The 25,268-nt window shown below is 42.4% G+C and overlaps 1 protein-coding gene across 3 annotated transcripts in view; it reads right to left on the minus strand.

The window, feature by feature from the left end:
- Positions 1 to 25,268, minus strand: part of agbl1 (AGBL carboxypeptidase 1) — a 172,159-nt gene that overhangs the window by 97,010 nt on the left and 49,881 nt on the right. For all 3 annotated transcript variants that reach the window (XM_080760773.1, XM_080760774.1, XM_080760775.1), the window contains exons 8-11: positions 12,935 to 13,143; positions 10,749 to 10,908; positions 7,226 to 7,311; positions 6,936 to 7,052 (exon numbers count right to left, since the gene is read on the minus strand). In XM_080760773.1, coding sequence (XP_080616899.1) covers positions 6,936 to 7,052; positions 7,226 to 7,311; positions 10,749 to 10,908; positions 12,935 to 13,143 — 572 coding nt within the window. The remainder of the gene's footprint in view (positions 1 to 6,935; positions 7,053 to 7,225; positions 7,312 to 10,748; positions 10,909 to 12,934; positions 13,144 to 25,268) is intronic.

Consider the following 25,268-nt stretch of genomic DNA (forward strand, 5'->3'; position numbering starts at 1 on the left):
GGACATTGAACACAATTATTATATTAGTAATGTTAACTCCTAAACCTAGTCTTAGTCACTCATCAGGCCAGCTAGCCAGGCAACTATTCCACACTCTTCAAATGCTCCAACATACGGTAGACAGTGTGAAAACCAAGAAATGGAAGCTGCCATGTTTGTCATTTCCGTTCATTTAAATATATTTAAACATACGCACGCACGCACGCACACCACTGTTAATTAGTCATGTCTTCCTCTGGTAATAGCCATGTAAGTCATTCCGATAATTACCATGTTTGATATGAGCTCTCTCTCTCTCTCTCTCTCTCTCTCTCTCTCTCTTTCTCTCTCTCTCTCTCTCTCTCTCTCTCTCTCTCTCTCTCTCTCTCTCTCTCTCTCTCTATGACAGTTTGAAGTAGTTGGAAGAAGTCTGAACAAGTCTGTATGGTGGAGATCCTACTGAAAACGTAAGTAAAATACAATAGACTACATAATGAGACTAAAGAAGGAAACATACTGTACAGTTCACTGAACAACAGTTGTATTTCTCAAAGCCTGTTACAGATAACAGCAATTACTTTCATTACACTGTTGTTGTTGTTGTTTAAGCAAGTTGAATATGAGTTGACCTTATTGGTGACTTCATGACAGAAAATGATGAAAACCGATGAAAACAAAACCAAAAAAGAACAGGTCTACATTTAGATTTGTTTCACTGACAAGCTAAAAATATTTGTGGGATTGGAATGTCCCAGCAGGTGACAGGTGTACACAGTGTGAATCATATTTTAATCACTTAGTGCTGGGAACTGCCTTGTACTGGCATATACTATAGCATATCATTGCTGTCGGGCAGACACTCGGATCTCCATACAGTATGTATAGTAAATTAACTGATCATATTACAGATCTGCAAGCTCAAAACGTGGCACGAAGCGATGCTTTTCGAGCTTGTTGATCTTCTACTTTTGATGCTTTTGACTTTGAATCCTGAAAAGTATTTTTCTTTTTGGCATATCAGATTTCCACCTGACAGAGATGCAAATTGAGATTTGAAACCACTGACCCCAGCTGACCCCAGAGTGTGACATCACATCACATCACTGACCCCAGAGTGTGACATCACATCACACCACTGACCCCAGAGTGTGATATCACATCACACCACTGACCCCAGAGTGTGACATCACATCACACCACTGACCCCAGAGTGTGATATCACATCACACCACTGACCCCAGAGTGTGACATCACATCACACCACTGACCCCAGAGTGTGACATCACATCACACCACTGACCCCAGAGTGTGACATCACATCACACCACTGACCCCAGAGTGTGACATCACATCACACCACTGACCCCAGAGTGTGATATCACATCACACCACTGACCCCAGAGTGTGACATCACATCACACCACTGACCCCAGAGTGTGACATCACATCACACCACTGACCCCAGAGTGTGATATCACATCACACCACTGACCCCAGAGTGTGACATCACATCACACCACTGACCCCAGAGTGTGATATCACATCACACCACTGACCCCAGAGTGTGATATCACATCACACCACTGACCCCAGAGTGTGACATCACACCACTGACCCCAGAGTGTGATATCACACCACTGACCCCAGAGTGTGATATCACATCACACCACTGACCCCAGAGTGTGATATCACATCACACCACTGACCCCAGAGTGTGACATCACATCACACCACTGACCCCAGAGTGTGACATCACATCACACCACTGACCCCAGAGTGTGACATCACATCACACCACTGACCCCAGAGTGTGACATCACATCACACCACTGACCCCAGAGTGTGACATCACATCACACCACTGACCCCAGAGTGTGACATCACATCACATCGAGGTGCAACATTTTGCGTTGCTTCGACAAGCCTGATAATCTTAGTGTAGTGTAGAGTAATTATTGAAAATCATTTTTCACACCAGGTTTAAACAGTTAAGGATTCCTGGACCTTCCCCAGCCCCGTGGTGGTGGTCATTTCTTCCTTATTGTTGTTGTAATCATTATTATTTGTTTCAGTAAGGCAGTAATCCCATTCTCAGACCCATGAGTGAACTTATAGCGATGTAAGCTTCTGTAAGCAATGGCAAACAAGATTAAAGGAAAAGAAAGCTCTCTCTCTCTCTCTCCCCCTCTCCCTCTCCCTCCCTCCCCCCCCCCCCACAGTGTGGTGCTCATGTTTTCTCCCATCGATCTGTTCCGGTTGTGGGTTCCACTTGGCGTCACATTGTTTTTGTTCCCCCACATACTGAGAATCAATTGGTTTAGTCTTGCTATTCACGCTACGAGTTAGAAATAGAATAGAATAGAAAATGGGCGTATACCAAACGATTATTATAGCAAAAGAAACAACATGATTACACCCATAAACCAAACTAAAACTCCTTTTAAACTATAGGGAATCATTTTGGAGGTGCACGGTACCGGTCGTTGGCTCCGGTCACCTGATGACGTAAAGTTATTTTCGATCCGACCGAATCAGAAAGTGCCAATGATCCCATAGGCTACTGACCCACCATCCCTCCAGGCTATGGGATACGTGTCCTCATTGATCCCATAATAGGCTAATGACCCACCGTCCCTCCAGGCTATGGGATACGTGTCCTCATTGATCCCATAATATGCTATTGACCCACCATCCCTCCAGGCTATCGGATACGTGTCCACATTGATCCTGTAGGCTACTGACCCACCATCCCTCCAGGCTATGGGATACATGTCCACATTGATCCCAGGCTACTGACCCACCATCCCTCCAGGCTATGGGATATGTGGTTTGTTTCCCCTAGCATGGCACTTGAACTTAGATACCCTGCAATTGGCTGAGACAGGGGCAAGGTTCATGTGTATAGTCTACCAAGGCACACTTGCCAACATGCCTGCCTTGTTAGTGATTTAAATAGTCCTGCATTTGTTTTAAAACCTTGAACATAATATGCACGACATTGAGTTGAGTGATCCTCGCCTCCTGCCATCAGAATAAAACACATTTGCACCAGCACTGCAGCACTATGGAGTGGGACATAATACACAAAATGACAATTCACATCTCCCTTCGACAGCCATGCAACTTTTCCCTCTTATAGGCCTAGTCCATAAACTGTGCAATTGTGCATGTAAAAATGTTTTCTAGCTAATCTCTTATACTGTAGTTACACCAATACTGTGGTCAAGTACAATGCAGGTCTCGCACTGTTGAGGTTTACAGATCACACTACTGCACATCTGTTTCCACACACACACACACACACACACACACACACACACACACACACACACACACACACACACACACACACACACACACACACACACACACACACACACACACACACACACACACACACACACACACACACACACACACACACACACACACCTCTTACTGGTGATATCTACTGTAGTCAACTAAACTACATTAAAACTATGACAAAAACTAAATGGAATTGTATTCAAAAGACGACTAAACTGAAATCTAAATTAGCTCGCCCGCCCTCACACTCGGTCATGGCAGATGGCTGCCCACCCTAGAGTCTGGTTGTGCTCAAGGTTATTTCCTGTTAAAGTGGAGTTTATTCCTTGCCACTATCGCTAAATTCTTGCTCAGGGGGGAAACCGTTGGGTCTCTGCTCTATATGTAAAGTGTCTGGAGACAACTAGTCATTTGGCACTGTAATAAAATTAGAGAGCGAGAGAGAAGAGAGGGGGGTGATTGGGATAAAGGTAGCTTTCCTAAATTTAGTTTTTAATTATTATTATTTCAGATTAGCTATTTTCACTACTTCGAGTCCCGGGCAAAGGTCTAATTTCTCTTTTGGGTCTTGAGCTAAAATGTTTGGGAACCAGTCCGAACCACTGCTGGCATCAATGTGAAACAGTGGATGGCTTGGATGTGAAGGATCTCAAATGATTCCCCCGACCTGCCTGATAATGGTCTGCTCAAAAATAGACTGAGCACAAGGTCTCACATTGCTGATGGCCACCACCGTGAAGGACTATCGGTCAAGACACAAATTATACCTACTGCACAAGCGGTGCTGGGAAGTTTGTGATGCACCCTTTCTGCATGAATGACCTCAATCATTATCCGAAAAAAGTCCCTCAAGTAGATGAAGAGAATACTTGGGTCAATTATTTATAGACAGAAATGATGCAATGTCACACTATATTATGTGAACCTCAAGGATTGGCAGTTTTCAAGTTGCAAATAAACAATCTAGTTAGTGTGACAATAGGCAGGCTATAGGGGGGAAAATGTCAAAATGACAAGTCAAACAACGCAATTAGGAGCAAAACAGCAGCTGGTGAAACTACAAAGGGATAACAGGGCTCACCAAGCTGCATAGGCTACTAAAATTATATTTAAGTATATATTGTCGCTGTCGGGCAGAAACGTTGAAATGTTTCATATTTTTATGTTTTTGTAAATGAATGCCCTGGTTCGGGCATCTAGTATGCTTCAGAGTGTCAACTATAGGGAGGTCCTTGGTGCACCAGATGGGGGGGATTACATCTCCACACTGGCCTTGGAACGCCTCAGGATACCCCAGGAGGAAGTGGCTAATGAAAGGTAAGTGTAGGACCTCGATCTGCCGGAACTGTTGGCTCCGCGACCCGACTCTGGATAATCGTTTGAAGATGGATGGAATGCCCTACTCCTACTTCATCATACAAGAGTGCCGCACAGAAGTTGTGAAAATAGCAGATCTACAAGCTCACAACGCCTCATGTAGAGTGGCTATTTTCACTTTTACCGTTTTGGACATATGAGGTTTCAACTGAGTTACCTGCAGGATACCTGCACGCCTTAAGGTCGATTTGCTCAATAATTGTTCAAATTAAAAGTCCTCCATAAAAGGTCGGCTGAACAACAGCTGGACCAACAGCTGTTGTCACTTTAACCACATACTTACAGCAAACGGCAGACAGAGGACAGGAAGAGTGAGCATACTGTACTGTAGGTGCCATATGGCTGATTGATACTTTTTTTATGAGCCACTGCCAACTTTATAGCAAGCTCACAACAAACGGCACTGTGACACATTGTGAGCGTACACGTCAGCTATTCAGTCACTGTTTTCAATATATACGATTATTCCTTGCGCAGGCAGAGTGCGCAAGTACTGCGACTGGCTGGGAATGTGTATGTATGTGTAAAGTTCTTTCCTAGTTCCAATCCAAAGGACATGAAAGGACACAACTCCGTAATGCTGCAATGTCTCCCTCGACCAATTTAAATGGTAGAATCAAGAATGGTTGGTAGCATTAAGCAGAGCTTCTCTCTGGTTTCTGTTTGTTTGAGTGCCCTTTTAAACCTCTTCAGGTCAATAACCTGTATGCCAACGTGTGCAGGCGTAAGGACCTCAGTCCTCCCTGCCTGTTGATGTAGCACATCGTCGCTGTGTTGTCGGTACGGACCAGGACATGACAACCCCGTATGAACGGTTCGAACGCTCGCAACGCGAAGAACACCGCTAGGGGTTCCAGATAATTGATATGAGCGGACCGCAAGGTTCCATCCCAAGTAATAGAACTTACTAGTCGTTTTGTTTCTGTGTTCGTGAGGATAAGACCACCGGGTTTTCACCGTGAATACCAGGGTACAAGTGAGAGCACTCGTCCAGGGGGAATAAAAGGTTTCAACGGAGTGGTAGTCTTAGAAAGAATAATCTGTCTTCACACACACTAGAAAAGCAGGAATGACATCTTCCAGTGGTGGGCTGCTTTTAAGGTCTCGTGGCGGAACCTGCAGCCACACTGTGACAGACAGGTGCACAACCCAATTTAATATTGTTTCGTGAGTAGATGGAATTATCCTGTGTTTACGCCATGGAAATGGCACCACCCATAAGCGCTTCTTGAGTGAGATGATCGCTTGGATAAACTAAGGCATGTTTCAAGGTTGATATAAGGTCAATAACGGGTCTAAAGGATTTAGGCCTACTTGTGCAAGGCGCACTATAGGATAAACGACTAGTTTCTTAAAATCCAAACATCCCCACCTGTTTCTGTCATGGACTACACAGGCTGGATTTCATACAGTGTATACTTTGGACACAGATAACATGCAAACAGCTCTGACGGATGTCTGAAACGCACGCATGCACGCACAGTGCACACACACACGCCCACACACCCACACGCAGTACATTTACTCAGGTACTGTACTGTTTTGAGTTTGTTTGTTACATTTATTTGTTACTTTACTGGAGTATTTCTAATTCTCAGTACTTTTGTTTCTACTCCACTGCATCTCAGAAGCAACTTTCATACTTTTACTCCAATTATTTGAAAACTTTTGGTTACTGTATTAGTTACTTTGTAGATTACCCACTTCAGCACTATGTACATTTCGGCCATTTGAAAATAGCTCGCAATGCTGCACATTGTAAGCTTGTAGATCTGACATTTTCAAAATAACTTTTATAAACTTGGGACATTGTGCATAATGAGTACTTTCTACTTTTGGTACTTTAAGTACATTTAGATAACAAATGTATACTTTTGTACTTTCCTAAAGTACATTTTTAATTCCAGACATTTACAATTTTCAATTTTCTACATTGCAGCATTGATACTTTTACTGGAGTAACAAATCAGAGTAATTTTTTCACTGACACAAACGATTTCTTTCAAAATAACAGCTTGGGGTGCCGCGCAGACATGGCCGCTTTTAGGTCTGTGACAGCCACGCGCACACATGACTTGTCTTACAGTAGTTCTATTGGATCTCTTCTCCAATCGTCCCTCACTAATATTTTCTAGTATGCATTTGTTTTTTTGTCAGTATATTTAGTCATAGTTTTTATCATTATAACTTAGCTTTTATTTAGTTTTCATCAGTGAAAACAGGTAGTCAACGGACATATTTCGTCATAGTTTTAGTCGACTTAATCAACACACCTGGAATTCATATGTGAGTTCTGGACGCAGGCGGCTGTACTGGGCCAGCAGTTCTGGGGGTCTGTCCGGGGCCGGACGAGTCCGAAGTTTGTCCACGTCCGTCTCCAAGTCATCGTCCTGGAGATAAGGATGGTGGGAGGGACTGTTAGATATGCACACTGCCTTTGACGAACCACCCACACGCACACGCACACGCACGCACACGCACACACACACACACACACACACACACACACACACACACACACACACACACACACACACACACACACACACACAGTCTTACTCACATAGTCTTTGCTGTCGGCCTCACTCTCCTTGCTATCGTCTTCTTCATCGTCCTCCTCCTCCTCACTGTCTTCCTCACTGTTCAGCTCTAGAGAAGAAGACCAACCATCAACACATTGTAGATCTACCTGCTAACCTGACTCTATATATGTTGTGAGCTTGTAGATCCTATGCCATCTTCAAATAGCCAATGCATATAGGACATTGGGGCAAAAGCAGTTAATATAGTTAATAGCATCACAATACTTTTCACTATACTTTGTCCATTTATACGTTGGCTATATAAAACATAGAAGATGTACAAGCTCACAGCATGTACATCGGCTATTTTTTGCATTCCTTCTTTGGAAACATACTTCTCTTGTGGGGGTAAAAGTACAAGGAGATCTGATCTCAGTTACAAACTGTAATGCCCTCAAGGACCCCTGGGGGACCGCGGATCCCACACTGACAACCACTGGTGTGACGAAGCAGCAGATAAATAAAGCTAATTCAATGATGTTGAATCAACATGTGCAGCCTCATTTAGTAAGTGCCATTCACATTGATCAAATGATAATCACATTAATTCTCTCGGATATTTATGGACAACGTTTCCAATTCACTGTTTATGTGAACATTATGTTCTCTTTAAACTCTCCGTCTTGTGATTTACTTCATTCTCGACCCCAAGTCGATTTCCTGTTTACAATTCAAGATGTTTCTTTTGGCATATTACCTATTCACGTCACTCAATCACGTCCGCTCTCCCTCTCTTCCCCCTCCCTCTCCCCCTCTCCCTCTCCCCCTCTCTCCCCCCCTCTCCCTCTCCCCCTCTTTCTCTCCCTCTCTCTACCTCTCTCCCCCTCTCTCCCCCCTCTCCCTCTCCCCCTCTTTCTCTCCCTCTCTCTACCTCTCTCTCCCTCTCCCTCTCCCTCTCTCTCTCTCAGTTGCAAGGTAATCATAGATAAGCCCTGTGAGTGCCTGTGAGTCAGGAAGTGAAGGTCAGGATGGATCGAGCCTCCCGTATTTAATGTATAGATAGTCTACTCTCTCAGAGGAGGGGCTGCAAAAGGTGCAGATCTCCTACAACAGAGGTTCCCAACCACTGGTACTAGTACTGGTACTAGTACTAGTACTGGTACTAGTACCAGTGGTGGTACTTGAGCCCCTCTCTGGTGGTACACAGAGGAGTCGCCCGGAAAGTGTTAGGTTATAAGTATCATTTCAACATGCTCTTCTCCTGATGTTGTAGGACCTACAAGAGCAGGAGAAGAGCATGTTGAAATGATACATAACGCACGCACGCACAGGTTGAACTGCAGCTATTATTGTGTTTGATCCCTGAGGAGAGTTTTACCCCTATACTACAGTAGTACGCTGTGTGGGGGAGGATGGACGGCAGGAAGGGCAGCAGGTACAAGGGAAGAAGGGATGAAGAAAAAGAAAGAAATAAGTTGTTTAAGGTAGTCATGAGATCATGCAGGGATTCAACTAAATTCTGCTTTTTCCCTGTACTGAATCTCTTCCCCTTTCTCCAGATCTTCTTGTTGTCCCCCTTTCTTTTTAATAGCCTAGGATCCACACTGAATAATGTATTTCCTTGCTGCTGAACCCAGGCTCATTAGATGATAAACAACTTTACTGGTCAACGAACTGATACCCCAGGCTCTCTCAACCTTCATCACTTTACCAAGTCATGCATGCTTCAGACTGTGTGCGTGCGGTTGTGCGTGCGGGGGTGCGTGCGGGGGTGCGTGCGGGGGTGCGTGCGGTTGTGCGTGCGGGTGTGCGTGCGGTTGTGCGTGCGGTTGTGCGTGCGGGGGTGCGTGCGGGGGTGCATGCGTGCGGGTGTGCGTGCGTGTGTACAGTACGTGTGTAGGGCATCATTTGAATGCATGCACCACAACGTCAACATCTTTGAATGCAGATTGTGGCCTCTAGATGTGTCACAGAGACTACATTTGGGGAGTGTTTTACTCATTTCTGGCTGAATAAAAAAAATTAAAAAAAAGAGAAAAGGTCATTAAAGGTTTGACATATTATTGCTTATAGCTACTTTAAGGTCCCTAAAACAAAACTTAAGTCCTGTAGCGCCCACACAGTGGAACGATCTTCCACCTCATGTTAGAGCTTCCAAAACCTTGCCTATGTTTAAATCACGTTCATCTGTATAGCTTCTTTAACCTCATGCCATCTGGACAAAGATACAGAACCTTGCCATGGAAAAAGGTCCGTTTTAGTAGGAGTTTTGTCCCCTCAGCCATTGCGGCATTAAACAAACTGCCCCGCCGATAGGATGGTTCTGTACACAGTGGGGACCTCATGTTTTGTTTTTGTTTTTTGTATTGTCTTGGTGTTATGTGCTCTGAGCACATAACACAAGACAACATAACACAAGACAACAATTTTTGATGTGGGTGTTGAACAGATTGTGAAGACAAATATCCTTCGGGACAATAAAGATTATTATTACGTTTGAAAACTCACTTGTACTCCATTCAGAGTTGCTGTTTCCACTAGGAAGTTTGTCTTTGTTACCCTGTTTATGGTGTATTATTGACATGTTTTGCTCTTGGTTACTGATATAGGGATGTCCCGATGTGTTAGCCAATACCGAATACCGATAGCATTGTTGTGATCTCGTGTTATATATCTCAGGTTGTGTTTATACTCACTCAAATGTGCACTTGAAAGCAAACTCCACATGCCCAACATTTTATTTACCTGCCATAGTGTCAACCCCTTACCCCTGTGTCGGATCAATGGTTAGACTGGCATATTCGCCAATAACGATATGACCCGATATGACAAATAAGGGCCGATACCGATACTCTTCCAATATCGATACAGTATCGAGACATCTCTAGTTACTGAGCACTTTGGTTCAACACTGTTGTTTTAAATGTGTTTTATAAATACAGTGGATTGGATTGTTTGGTTGCACTCAGGTGCTACCAAACAGAAAATAGCAGATAGCAATATGAAAATAGCAGATCTACAAGCTCACAGCTTTTAGATTGGCTACATTCAGCATACAACCAAGTGTATAAATTGGGCATTATGACACCATCACGGTCTGCCAAAATATTTTTTTCTCGACAATTTAATTTTTTTAGGTGCGCTAGCCGCTCCTAGTGTATGTCCAGCTTTGAGGGTTTGTGTAAACACAAACATTGTCCAAACACAAACATTGAATGCCTTTGATAATGAAAGGCCAGTATAGTGTTTTCCCGAACACAAACATTAAAATGCCATGCCATTGACAATGAATGGAAAGCTTTGAGTGTTGTGGTGAGAAGGCGAATTCTGAATGGCCGGAATGAGATGATGTATGATGATGTACGATGATAAGAGCGTCCCCCTAGTTTTTCTTCAATAGACTTCAATAGACTTTTAGTTTAAGACTAAAACTAAATAAAAAAGATCCTCTCAAAATCAACACTGGTCAACACCGTACCTGCACTAGACGTTAATGAGATGAGACGAGACATACTATATTAATTCCCGAAGGGAAATGGAGACGTATATAACAGCAGCACCCACCTGGTTCCGGGACAGGGATGGATCCTGGCTGCCGGGGAAGCTCCAAGCAGTAAACGGAGAGGTCAGACTTCAGAGGCAGAGGACTTTTAGGATAACACTTCCTCATCAGCTGGACAGAGGGATCCACTAAAGATTCCAGGCCCTTGGTGAACAGACAGGTCTGCAAAAACAAACAATTGGCACGAATGAAACATGTAAACGTCATCAGAGATGTCAGACGGACACCGGACAGACATACAGTAAGTACCTCGCTGCTAGATCTGTGGCTGACTGCAGTCTGACTATGGCCAATAACATCATGAGATGAGACTTCATTCTCAATGTGGCTTTTACTGGTTAAATAAAGGTTCAAACGATTATAATAATCATGACTGCAGCCTACCCACGCACATCATGGACTGTTCACTTTGTTGCCCGTGGCAAAAGGTACCGCAGCATGGGGAGCAGAACATGCAACCTTACCAGATTCAGCAAGAGTTTCTTTTCCCAGGGCATCATCAGACTACTGAACTCTGAGAAAAGTGAAATAGTACAATATCCCCAAACCTTTCCCCTATATGCTAGGACTCCTGTTGTGCAATATAATAGGTCTATGAAAACAACTCCAAAACAAGCAACAAAAAAAAAAGACTCCTGCAGTGTGAAATACATAACGATCTGATGACTCACCGACAACTTTAAAACTCCTAGAGTGTGTAGGGGCCTTTACAGGTTGAGGAAGAGAGTTGGTCCTCTATTTTAAACCACTGAAAACTCCAACTGGAGAATATATTCGTCCGAGGCAGTCTGATAAATTATTAATTCGAGCTGCCACTAACCATATCAATGGTTCAACCTTCAGACTGGACGCTCCACACGTCCCAAACTCTTCTCCCATCTGGCTCCAAAACTTTGGAATGACAATCAGAACTGCGGCCTCACTCCCTATCTTCCGCCGTAGTCTGAAAACCCACGTTTTCAGACTCCATCATGGCCCGTAGCACTTGCCCTAGCCCCTTAGATAAGCACTTTATGTAGACTTAGATAGCACCATACCACCATACCATCAGCACTCTTCTCAGTAAAGAACACCAACCACAGCAGCCCTGTTCTGGGCATATCATAACGATAGAACATTATGCAAAAATAGGCCAACATTCGGCAAAAAATAGTAGAAGTGTAGGGCCAAAAATACAACAAAGTAATTATATTAAATGAACAGGATCAGAGGGGTGTTTACTGCTCTCAGGGTGCATGGGATGCAGTAAGCACTTTCGCTCTTTTTAAACTTTGAGAGCTGGATAACTCTGAAGCGCTGGCATGAAAAAGCAACACATGCAGCCTCTAGCCACGACGACTCCAGGCAGCCTGACTCCAATATCCAACTCTGCTTTCATCACCGCGCTCTGTGCCAGTGAATATGTGGCTACGTGAGCGTATATAACCACCGAGGAGCCGGCAGCCAGCTCCTGTGCTCCTTGAGGTGATGTAACAACAACAAGTGTGAAACCATGATGTCCCAAAGATGGTGGCACCCTATCTGCATTACTGCAGCGTGCTCTGCAGTAAAGCCTTTCAACGCTGCCTAGAGAAGCTTACTACAGCACTCTTGACATCAAGCTCCAGGTCACATACTGTACAGTAGCTACCTGGCATGTACAAGCTACACAGTTATTTCTGCTCAAAAACTATTGGGACTTGTTTTAGAACTGACCCTCCAGGTGTTTCCTGTTTTCTGGGACCTCCATCTTGTGCCTAAAAAGGGAGGGGTCTATATAGTTATTTTAATTTTAAGTTCATTGACACTCAGCATCAACGGGTTGGATTGGGGGGGTCAAATCAACTAATCAAATGATTCCCGAGCGCGGCACGGCTGCAACTCACCGCCCCTTGGCTGCGGCTCACTGCTTCAAGAGATGGGTCAAATGCGGAGAACTAATTTCATTAACGTGTGTGACAAATCGTACAACAGACAGACAGACAGCAAAGCATTATGGTCATTGTAGTAATCAAGAAATCCAGTCAAGCCATAGAGTGAAAATTTCAAATTGTGCTACTGTAATGTACTACAAATGCTATTCTTCCAGCGGTGAAATGTCCCTTTAAAAGACTGCAAAAATACTACACTACTAAAACAAGTAAGACGCGCAAACGCGGGAGGCGAACGCTGTGTGTGTGTGTTGGAATGAAAAGGCTGCCATGTCTACCTGTGTAACTTCATACAGAAGGCCTATCCCTCCATGGGCCACCAGAGCGTGTCTGCCTGCAGTGCTGTTGGTCACCTCGTGGAGGCAGCGCAGCAACGCACAGCGGATCACGATGGCAACGTGTTCAGTGTCCTTACTGCTCCAGTCCTCGTAAAGTCGCAACAAACCAGGGACGTAGCCTTTAGACACTGCTGAGTGGACGTTAGCCTCTGTGGAAAGACAGAGAGAGAGAGAGAGAGAGAGAGAGAGAGAGTGTGTGAGAGCAAATCTTCATACAGTTACAAGTCTGAAACTCACCTCAGCAAGTAGAGAGAGCAACAATGTGGGGCAGAGAGATAGAGGTATACATATATGGGTGTTCTGGACAGCTTCGATGCTTACCTTGATATTTTGCACTCTTTTCTTTAAAGCTTTTTACGTTTATCATTATTCTGTTATTATCTATGCTGCTGCATTGTCTGAAGGAAGCCAAACCTTATGTACCTGTACTGTACACAAGCTGTAACAATAAAACACAACGTGAACATCAAAGCTGCCCATTCTCTCCTCATTTAAAACCACCCTCAACACCCACCTCTTCAGACTTGCATTATTGCTTGCCGTTACAATTTAGTAGTTATTAACTAGTTAATAGTTTGAAGAACAAATAGAACAAAAGTTTATATAAATATCTACTAATAAGGAAAACTTTAAAGCGCAAATAACATGCATTTTAAAACTGCTTTTAATATTTAATATCATATTGTCTATGTCCCTCAAAGTTATTTCTAATGGTTTGAGCCTCCATCACCACTCTGAAATAACCAGTCCAGTTCTTTCTGGACTTTGAAAGCATTTTTAGCTGCAGTACCACATTGTGGTACCAGTTTTTAGCTTGTGTTTTTAAATAGGCTCTATGTTTTATGTTGCACTGCCAATAACTGAGGGGAAACGATATTTCATGTTCTTTTGTATGCAAGTACATAGGAAAATGACAAATAAAATGATTCTGATTCTGATTCCTGAGGTAGTGGGGGTGCTGATATGCAGATCATTTAATATTTTAGTCATTATAATACTGAAAACCAGGCTTGTTTCCATTCCATGCCAGCTTGGAAAATCAACAATGGTGGACATTGTAAACAAAGTGGAAATGCAAATTTGGAACTGAAGACCGAAGAAGAGGAGGAATCATACAAAATAGGGTGACATTGATGACATCACGATGAGGACAAAATCAGTTGAGCTGTTCCTGAGAGCAATTTACATTAAAGCACCTATATGATATGAAAGCCTGATTGTTCAAAATGGGTTATTTGTGAGGATAGAAAACACATACATATGGGAGCCGCAAAAACACAAAATAAATTGAAAAAGTTTCATTTTATGTTATTGGTCCTAAATCACTCAAACTGAGCCATCTGGAGAATAGACGCCCCCGTTGTTGGGCTAAATAAACTAAATTAAACATATTATTGTCATTTATTTAATTATCTCTGCTCATATTATGGACAGTAGATGCTATTGTATAATGAATGTCTTCTACAGGGGTCTGGGACCCCTAGCTGACAATTCACCATCAGTATTACACAGCAAGTTTCAATTCAGCCCTTGTGTTCAACAGCAAAATGCGTGCACACGCACACACGCACACACACACACACACACACACACACACACACACACACACACACACACACACACACACACACACACACACACACACACACACACACACACACACACACACACACACACACACACACACACACACACACACACACACACACACACACACACACACACACACACACACACACACACACAATTCCTCTGTGTGCCCTGCAGTGTGAAGTGGATTAATACAGTATAAAGAAACCAAAGCCCTCTCAGCTAATCACATATGACCTTTTAACTATTGCGCACATACAACCTATCCACACATACTTGAACCCACGTACACACATTAATTAAGTACAGTATATCCACTTATTTAAATAGGCACCTGTGTCCGCTATGATAAATGGATTATTGGTTTAATGACAGACCTACAAATCCATTTGACCTTTACAAACACTTAAACACACACACACACACATGCACACGCGCACACACGCATGCACACACGCACACCCACACACACACACACACACACACACACACACACACACACAGCACCAATGTGTTGGCATACAAACTTATACTAACATACTGTACATGAAGCGAACCGTTTAATTATCTAGTACAGGGTTTTTATTTTTTTATTTTTATGCAATTGTGAACAATAGCCAAGTAAGATAAGATACCGGTACATATCCATTGGCCAATCAAATGGTTCACTGCAGCTCAACAGTCAGTGTGAGGGGTGGTCAGGAGATGTCTATGAACTCTGTGTTTAAAGGCTTACAGGGGTTCAATGTTTTTGGCTGGGGACCCCCGGAAATGCTTTGGACATGTCTCGCGACTTTGAGATATATTGCGGTAGTTTTTCAGATATATTGTTTGGAACCAAAGAGGTTGACGGACGGATGGAGATCACCAATCTTAGAACTAGAGGGGCTGTCAATTTAGTTGTGACACGTTACTTTTGAATATCCAACGCAGGGCCCCTGCGCAGGGCCCCCGCTGACGATTTGGTTGCCCTACTCGCCTATTATTTGTGCTGCCCCCCCTCCACCGCTGCAAGTGACTTTTGGCACGAATCCCGCCAGAACCGTAGAAACCGTAGATAAGCTTTAGTCTGGCCACCTGCCAAGACTGTAGGCTACGTAAATAAATACATTAATCCTGGCGGGGGGATGGGTTAGTATCTATAAAAGCGCTCTATAAATTGCATGCATTGATTCCAGCAAATTTTGCTCCAGCTATGGGTTTGTTGCCTCTAGGTAGGCTACTGCAGCCACTGCACTAACAAACATAGCACTTCACCTCTGAAAAAGTGTGATACCACTTAAGCTTGTGAGTGTGTGATAGTCTGGTAGATGTGTGTGTGCGTATGTGCGTTCTTTAATCTGTATTGTGGTGATGTCTTGTTTTTAACTCTGATTTACTGACCTGTAGTACAACAAATGCACCTTTGATTACTTTGGTTACTACGAATAAAAAAAACCTTGAACTTGACCGTGTCGTTTGCATGTGTCCATGTGTTGTTCATGAATGTTTGATGGGCCCAAACCATTACTACAGCAGGGGGTCTTTAACGTTTGTAGATCTGATATTTTATGTTAGATTCATTGACATATGTTTGCTGTGAATACCCCACCCCAGAATAAGGAAACCCCCGTAGTTAGACCCGTGTACAGTACTACAGTATGTACAACAGCATTGAACTGAGTTTGAATCAGTTCCAACTGGGTTTGAAAACATGACAAATGCCACACAAAAAAATAAGACAAATCCCATACCTGTTGGGAGAAATACAACAATGTGCGAACACAGCAGCAATATTTGTAAACTGTTGTGATAAAAGGACTATCTGCACCGAGTAGACCTCTAGACCTACTGCAGATATAAACGCATTTTAAATTTGAGGGCTTTTTCCCTGTATACTATTTAAATAGTTTTGAGCTAAAAAAAAATGCTATCTGTCAACCAAGTGACTGCAAAAGATTGCTGCAATCTGTTTCAAAAAGATGTATACACATTGTATAAATGATGCCCTCCCTGAAGAAGGCAACTTGTTGCCGAAACGTAGGAAAAAATAATGTGATGGCATCGTGACTACAGCCTCTTTCCTTTTTCAGTCAAAGTTTTATCTCCTGCGGTCAGCACCTCCCCACTACTGGTGTCAGCACTCCTACCTTTTTGTTTGTTCGATTACACATTGTATGTAAACAACATCCATTTACACAATGCTGTACCCCCTCCGACTGTAAATATTTCCCCCATTTTCAACAGTTTTTATTTATTTTAACACTTGCTTTGGCAATTTAAACATATTTTTTCTTATGCCAATAAAACTCATTTGAATTGAATTACCAGCCGTTCCAGTATGTATCCCCAATCCCCATGCCATGGAATAAATAATGGTCAGTACAGGTATGCTGAAACTGCAATTTCTGTGTATCAACATAAGTTACTTGATTGCTCTGATTATCTGGATCTTGTGAACACCTTTCCAATGTTTTGCCTACTCTAGCTGAGGAGTTTTGATTTTTAAGTGTTTTGATTGATTTATTGATTGATTAGTTTATTGAACATAAATGTAAAAACAGCAACTGAGCACAGTCAGTCAAACACTCAGTTCAAAACTCAAAAGGGATAGCACCAAAACAAAAGTCCTTGCGGTCTTATTTCCATTTAGGCCCTATGCAATCAATTCATAGACATCACATGAATAATAACAACAATATTCAATATCATCAAAAACAACAACAAAATCTAAATTATTTCAGGGAGAAAAAAACTGTATGTATAGACTATAGAGTGGGGAAAAGGGAAGGGGGAAGGATCATTTCCTCTCCCTTGGGCCTGCTGAAAGGTGGATTGCCATGCCTGTTTTAAAAGATATAAGTGATCTGCATTTTTTAAGGGAGGGGGTCTGGGCATTCCACGCCTGGGTGGCCGTGATGTAGAAGGAGAATTTACCCATATTTATTTTGAAAGTAGGTGGTACCAGATCGTTGTTCACGGTCTGACCGACTAAGTTTTAAGGGTGTTTTTTGTTTGCTTCAATGTTGTCATTTATGAAGTTATTTTTTGCTTTTGTGACCAAGTGGTTACAGGCAGCCACCGCTGACAGGAATGGGAATTATTTATATATTATACAGTACATTCTCAAGTCTTAGAATTGAAATGTATATTTTAGTTAGTAAGCTATTGTTGTTTTGTTGTTTTTGTCAAAAGATCAACAATGCAAGTGTGTCCGTGTTGTTCTATGCTTGTAATAGAGGTGCAGCCCATGCTCCACATTATGATCTTAATCAGCAGAATAAACTATTTTATTTGGGTGAAACAACCCTGCAGACACACCCTTATCTAAGCTTCAAAACACCAAACAGCAAGTTTGGTTTCTCATTAGTGTTTTACTAGATAACGATAACTTCAAAAAGGAGCCAAGTTTAGACATTTACATGGCTAATTTGTACCTTTCATGTGTGGTTGAACAAGCCACACGTAGGGGTCTGACCTTTCTTACCTTTTCAGGTAAAAAGAAAAAAGAAAAAAGGGAAATAAAAGCTTGTATTTTCTTTTATTAAAATATTGGTGTAATGTAACCCTGGCACAAAATCATTACACATATGGGTCTGTAGCCAAATACATATCAATGTGGGGGTCCTTCGTCCTTGACATGAAAATGTTTGCGAACAACTGGGCAAGTGAACCAGATGTACTGTAGGTGTATAGAATACTAGCATTCTATTAAAGTGAGACATGCATCACACAACAAAGCACCAGAATTTCCATCATGACTAGGCTTCAATAGGACATGAACCAAACAAATACAAAGAAAACTAAATAGGATTTGTGGGGAAGCGGGTCTTAAGTAATGTAATTTTTGTATGTTTCCAAAACAAATAATGTTGCTACAAAGTTAGCTACCAAACAAACACTACCAGTTTGATTCTAAAACTGTTTTGTTGTGGCGTTTATGTCGCTGCAAAACATGTCTTAACAGCTCAAAGAGAAAGACTAAAAACATGTTCATGTCGATGTTCCAGTTTATCAGTAAACACAGTTTCCCCCTTGATGTTTTGTGCAAATTGGCACTTTGACATAAAGCGGAGCACAGCATTGAATAAATCATAAAGAGCTTTACTAGAGCTCTCTAAATAGACCGTTCTGTTGCTCACACCATGGCTGGATACTACATAACTGTATCGTGGACTTGCCTATATCTGCACTCTGTGCTCTCTATAACAGTGTTGATTTTGACAGCAGTTTTATATTTTGTTTTAGTCACAGTCTTTTGAATAAAATTTCATTTTGTTTTAGTCACAATTTAGTCGCGCCACGTTTGAAGCTTGTAGATGTGGTGTTTTTAATGCTTTTGTGTGACGCTGTAGTATGATCAGGTAGTGTGTTCATTTACAAAAAGTTCAAATGTGGATCAAGGTTTGAGGTTTCTTCCCAACAGCAACGATAAAGTATAGCCTATAGTATAGCAAAAAAAAAAAAAAAAAAAGGATTTAGAAGGCATTTGCAGAATCGGCCTTGGGTCTTAACTCTTAATGCGTTAAAAAAATAAAGTCGACACAAAATAAATTAGATTTGGAGGGGAGAGAGTGTGAAAAGACAAAGATAAAAGCGTCGGGAGGAATGGATACAAAGTAAAAGGAGAAGTAGAAGTTGAAGAAGTAAAACAAAGGGAAGAGGATAAATAGAAGAGACGAGAGGGGAGCACAAGGACAGACAGCGTGTACGTGTGAGTCGGAGGAACGGAGATAGCAGCAGGTTAATATCTCTCCTATAGTGACTCAGTTCCTGGAAATAAACACGTCTGGGTTACCGAGGCTAGTGTCTGTGAAACTGAATGAGTGTGTATGCGCACGTCTGAGTGAGAAGCGCACAGACACAGGCAGAGCAAAGCATTCATTAATGCAGACAGCTAGGCTAAGCTAGACACACTGCGTGCGTGCACACGCACACACACACTGTGTGCGCATACACACGCACACGCACACACACACACACACACACACACACACACACACATATATATTCAACAGGTGGCGCCCACAAGCAATTGGGATTGTGAAGTGCAATGCAACACTGACCCCTTTGGGCTAGATTAGCGAACTGCAACACTTGCACACTCATTATGCCATACATAGCTCAGTGATTCTCAACCTCTTTAATTTCACAGTCCCCCATTTGATGTGCATGGTTAGGCCATGGCCCCCCATTAGATTTAGTCTCCGAGACACCAATCTAACCGACTCCCCGGTAAGCACTGTGTCGCCCTCAGGTCTTCACCGATGTGCGCTCTGGGTTTGGAATCGGTTCTTCAGGCCCATATGTGGGATTAACGGTCGGATCAGTGGTTCTGGACAAGCGCCCATCCAACAGATTGGACAATGGACACGGTGCTCGATGCCTCTGGGCATTGTATTGGCGACGTGTGCACTGAGTTGGAACTTGGAAGTCAGTCGGTGAGATATGTGAAGATAAACGCACACACCCAGAAACTTAGTGCATTTAATGTATTATTATTATTATTATTATTATTTAGGGTTTAGTTGCAGCAGTTTGGTGGTAAAATAAGAAAACAAAAAAGGGGACAAAACATGAATAAAATGTTTACTGTGTCTGAGAGACTTGGAAACTTTTTTAAAGGGAAGCTGTTGAGACTTCCATCAGAAGTGTGTTGTTGTTGTTGTGCCCCTGCTCTCCATGTGGGTGTGTGACATTCAGTGACAGGTGACACGGCCTCACATCTTTTTTAGCACACTCACTGTCAAACAAACTCCTGGCCTTTGAAAACACAGGAACAAAAACACTTTCATCAAGGCACCAGCTATAGTGAGACCATGCAAGTATTCTCCCCCGTATTCTCCCCCCTCAGTCACGCGCAGGTACAGTATAGCTCGCCAACTGTAAAGTTCCGTCGGCAGAGTGCTGTCCCTTGAATCTCAACGTTCTAGATTCGATATATAGTAAGACGCCCTGAGGGCGAGGTCGCGTGCACGCATCCGCCTGGGTGACAGCAGACTGCTGGGCGAGTGCTGGCGCTTTGGCATGGGGGGTCAGATCAACATATGGAATGAATTCTGTACTGGCCATATATGGAGTGTGTCTTGAGTGTACAGGGTTTGATGAGGTCAGATCAACATATGGAATGTCAGAACAGGAAGGACGGGTGGGGAGGATCAACATATGGAATTTCAGAACAGATCATGCTCCATATATGGAGATCTAAGGGTTTGAGGTCAGATGTAGAGTTGCTGGCCGGCTCCATATATGCAGATCTAGGTGATGATCCAGTATTCTCCATGTATGGTTATTCAGGGTTAGATGAGGTCAGTGTCGTGATCTTCATATATGGAGATGGCCATATATGGTGGTGTGATGTGTAACGAGGCGTGACCATAAATGGAGGCGTGATGTCACGAGGCGTGACCATAATGGAGGTGTGGGAGACAAACTGACGGACGGGAGATGCAGGTTTTCATAGTAAATGCGACCTACTGTCGCAATAAATGGTAAATGGTCAATTTATATAGTGCCTTTATTCAAGGCATTATATTCACCCATTCATTCACACACCGATGGCGGAGGAATCCATGCAAGGCACCAACCTGCACATCGGAAGCAATTAGGGGTTCAGTGTCTTGCTCAAGGACACCAACGCTGGGGGAGCCCAGGATTGAACTAGGAACATTCCGTTTCCCAAGTGGACACTCTACCTCCTGAGCCATTGTCGCGTATAGAGAAACACATTGTTGTGCACTGCAACAATAACAATAATGAGACTTACTTTATCTTTGTGTGTGCAAGCCTGCTAATAACATTTAAAATGGCATTATAATACTAATGGCAGACTGTGAGTCAATTAGTAAAAGAGGTGGCAGGGCAGCAGAGAAAAAGGAAGGGGGACATACTGTTTATGAGAGATATTCTTCATCCAGCCTGCTGGCTAGCAAAACAGCCAGAGTATTCCGTAAATGTAGGTTTTAATTTATGTTGAATTTAACACAATGCAATAAATAGAAGCCCTCTGCGTATTCAATAATTAAAGTACTGGTCACGTAGACAGAACGTGAATATCCTCAGCATGTTATCGTAATCATAAATTAGACTGTTCAACATTCACAGTGTGCATTTTGCTATAGGCAACAATAATGGTAATATATTTTAGAGTCCTGCAGTCCTATCATTAATCCATCATTTGCTTGTAAAAGATTTGACGCTACGTCAAATCTCCTTTTACCAGCAAATGATATTTGATCTTGAAGGAACTAATTAATTACATTTCCACCGTCAGCACTAAGATTTGTACACAAAACTAACTTTACAGTAACTATAAACTTCAGCTAACACAAGAAGTCCGTTTGAACCTTGGACAACACATCATAATACATTCTTCTCCCTCCTGGCTCCCAAGCTGTGGAATAGAGTAAACAACCCCTTGCAGTCAGGAGACTGCATATTCGCTAATCTGATAGCTTTATTGTGTATGTAATTATCCTTCTGATAATGGTGGGGCCTATGCACGTACGGTATATGCATTGTGATCGTCACTGTCGGGCTGAAACCTCGTTATTATGTCCAAAAGAGTTACCTTAAAACGTTTACAAAAAGCTGGACAAGCTTCGCACCACGTTTCAAGATGGTAGATCTGCTACGTTTGATGCTTTAGTGTGACACTGAATAGTATGATCAAGTGGGGTGTTAATTAATGGAAAAACAAACAAACACCTAAATATACATATCTAAATATGTAGATAAGAGGTTTCTGCAAGACAGTGACGATAATGTATTTCATTGTCAATAAAGATATCAAAGTCACTCCCAAGTTCCGTCCACAGTCTGAAAACTCAGACTCACCCACTAGCACTGTCTCCTTGTATCCCCCCTTGTCATCCTTTTGACATATGTTAGTTATATAATGCAGTATTATGTTGGTTATTTAATCAGGTGTAATTTTAGTTGTTTTGCCTATTCATACTGTAAATGTTAAGAAAGTTATTTGTATAGCATGTTTTTTTAGAGTTTGCCGTTTGCTTGCTATCCTAGTTTATGCATTGATCTCTCCGCTGTTTACTCCGATGTTTCGCTCTGGAAGAGTGTCTGTTTAAATGCCTAAATTGTAAACTGTGAATATGAAGCACCATCATCACCTAATCCCTGATTCTCCTCACATAGCAACGTCTCACCTCTAGATACAAAACCATTAGTTTTCATTTGTAAAAACCACCGATGTGAAACCAACCTGGGATAGGAGGATATTGATGATGTACTTTTGATTAGTTAAGAAACCATCAAGGGAATAGAAGTTAAATACCAATTTGCAATTGAAAAATCTAATTAGAGTACTAGAATATGTTAGTTGAAATGAAATAATTGGCCATGGTCCTGGCCTGACACAGGGCGGCAGCGGCCCAGGTGGTAGAGCGACGAATTGGGAAGACGGAAGGCTCCCGGTTCAAACCTCAGCTCCCTCGGGGGTTAGTGTCCTTGTGACCTTGAGCAAAACCCGGAATCCTAATAGAATCCTAATAGAACTGCTTCCCATGAGCAGGTTGGTGCCTTGCATGATTTCCTCCACCGTCAGTGTGGGAATGTGTCCATGAGTGGGTGAATGCAATTAATGTACAATTTGCATAATATTGTATATATAGATCTGTATCTGTAGTATCAATGGGATTATTTTCCTGAGTAATAAGATACTGTATAGAAATGGGAGGGTACATGTGTTTTGGAATCATCATATTTCATTTTAGAATGATTTATCAGGAAGCCCTTAGGAAGGTAACTATAGCTCAATTCATTCTAAACAGAATGGCTGGATACTGTGTTAGACAAGAGATCTTGCCAGTGGGAATCCATCTGTGCCCCTGTGATAAGAATCAATTAACTTAAATAATTAGCCATGTGAGGGGCTAATTAGCAACGTTTGCCAAGATAGTTCTACTGGGCTCACACTGTTGGTCACAACAAGACCTTCTACTACACCTATACAGTAATGGTCACCAGCTGTTACACATTAGAGATAACATTACACAAACTGTACTTTCCCACAGCAAAACACATGACATTCTTTTAAAGGAAAATGTATTTAAAGTTCACGGCTGAGCTATTTTCACATTGTCACACAACAATGAATGATATGAAAGCCTGGGCAGTTGGATAAAATGTGACTGTTGATAAAAAAAAAGGTCCTTCTTTACTCAAGGTCTGATGCGATGCAACGCATTGTGAGCTTATAGATCGGCTATTTTCACAGAGTGCCAGTCTACAAGCCTTTTTTGAAATGAAGGTAGCAGCATGAAGATACAAACACTTGTCACTTCTCACTTGTCACTGTGAGACAAGTTCACAAAAAAACTGTTGAGCTGGGTTCAACTTTTTTCAGCGATCCAATGACGCGCCAAACTGTCACTCAAGCATAGTTTTTGTTTCACCAGTTCCACTCCCAATCTCTCTCCATCCAGTTCCAGCTTGTAATGGGGTCAAAAACACCCCTTTCTCCCCAGTTTAGCAGTGCCATCACTGCTGTCGTATCTGGGCTACTGGCTCACCTGCCACTGCCAGTGAGGAGCCCCCAGTGGGAGGACGTAGAGCCTTTGTCTTATACTCTTATACTATGAACTGTATAGACACCCTCCCCTGAACACGAACCATAGAGTAAACGCTTGACAAACTGCACCACGGTGGATTCCAACCCCCAGACTCCACAGTGCTTTACCACTGCAGCAAACTGAGCGCCCTGAAAAAATACAAAAGTAATAAAAAAATCACACCTGTGTGAACCAAGTGGTGCAACTCCCCAGTCTCGCTCTCTCTCTCTCTCTCATTAGAGACACAGCACTACCCCTCTCTCTGTTTCTGGCGCCCCCTACTGCTATTAATAAGTAACATACTCGTGCTCATAGACACAGGTACACAGGTACGACGTACGTACATGGACATTGCTGGTTGTAGAAGTGGTTGCACCACTTAAAAATATCTATACCGTCAGCCACTTCCCTGTTCTTTTTAACCAATTTTATATTTTCCTTTGCAGTACTGTAAATCTTTCTCACTTGTCACTCCCACGTATGCACATTTAATGAGGTCAACAAGCTTGTTGAGCAACACTTCAACTGTGAATCGGCGACAGTGTAATTGACCAAGCTTGTCGTTTTGTAGCTTCTGTCACTGCTAGTGAACGCAGCATAAAAGTACTAATAGAGTATTACGAGGCACAATTGAGATATATTGTATACTGGTGCTATTATATAGCTAGGTGGAAGGTCATTGAGATGCCTCTGTGCCGGGCGCCACCCCAGTCTATGTTAAGTAGGAAAGAGTATAAGGGTGGAAACTCTATTATAAACGAAACATTGGATGTGTGGCACGAGGTGGTTAAAAAGTATAAAATGACAAGCGACAGTAAACTCTTGGTCTGGCCCGCTCAGACTCCAAAATTCAAACCTGGGGTAATGGATAAAACCTATGAAAGATGGGGAATGACTGCTGTATGCACACTTATTGATGGTCAACAACACTTCAAATCATTTGAACAACTTAAGAGGGAATTTGATTTGGAAAACTGATTTTTTCAGATATTTACAGTTAAGACATTTCTATGATACTGAAATCAAAAAACGAATTTCAGTGGAAGGTAATGAAGTAATTGGTGTATTGACGGGTGCAATGCATACAAACGAACATCTTCACGGGTTGTCTCCAGACTGTATAATGTATGCAACAG

The sequence above is a fragment of the Protomyctophum bolini genome (genome assembly GCF_963924005.1).
Source record: "Protomyctophum bolini genome assembly, chromosome: 4".
NCBI classification, from domain to species: domain Eukaryota; kingdom Metazoa; phylum Chordata; class Actinopteri; order Myctophiformes; family Myctophidae; genus Protomyctophum; species Protomyctophum bolini.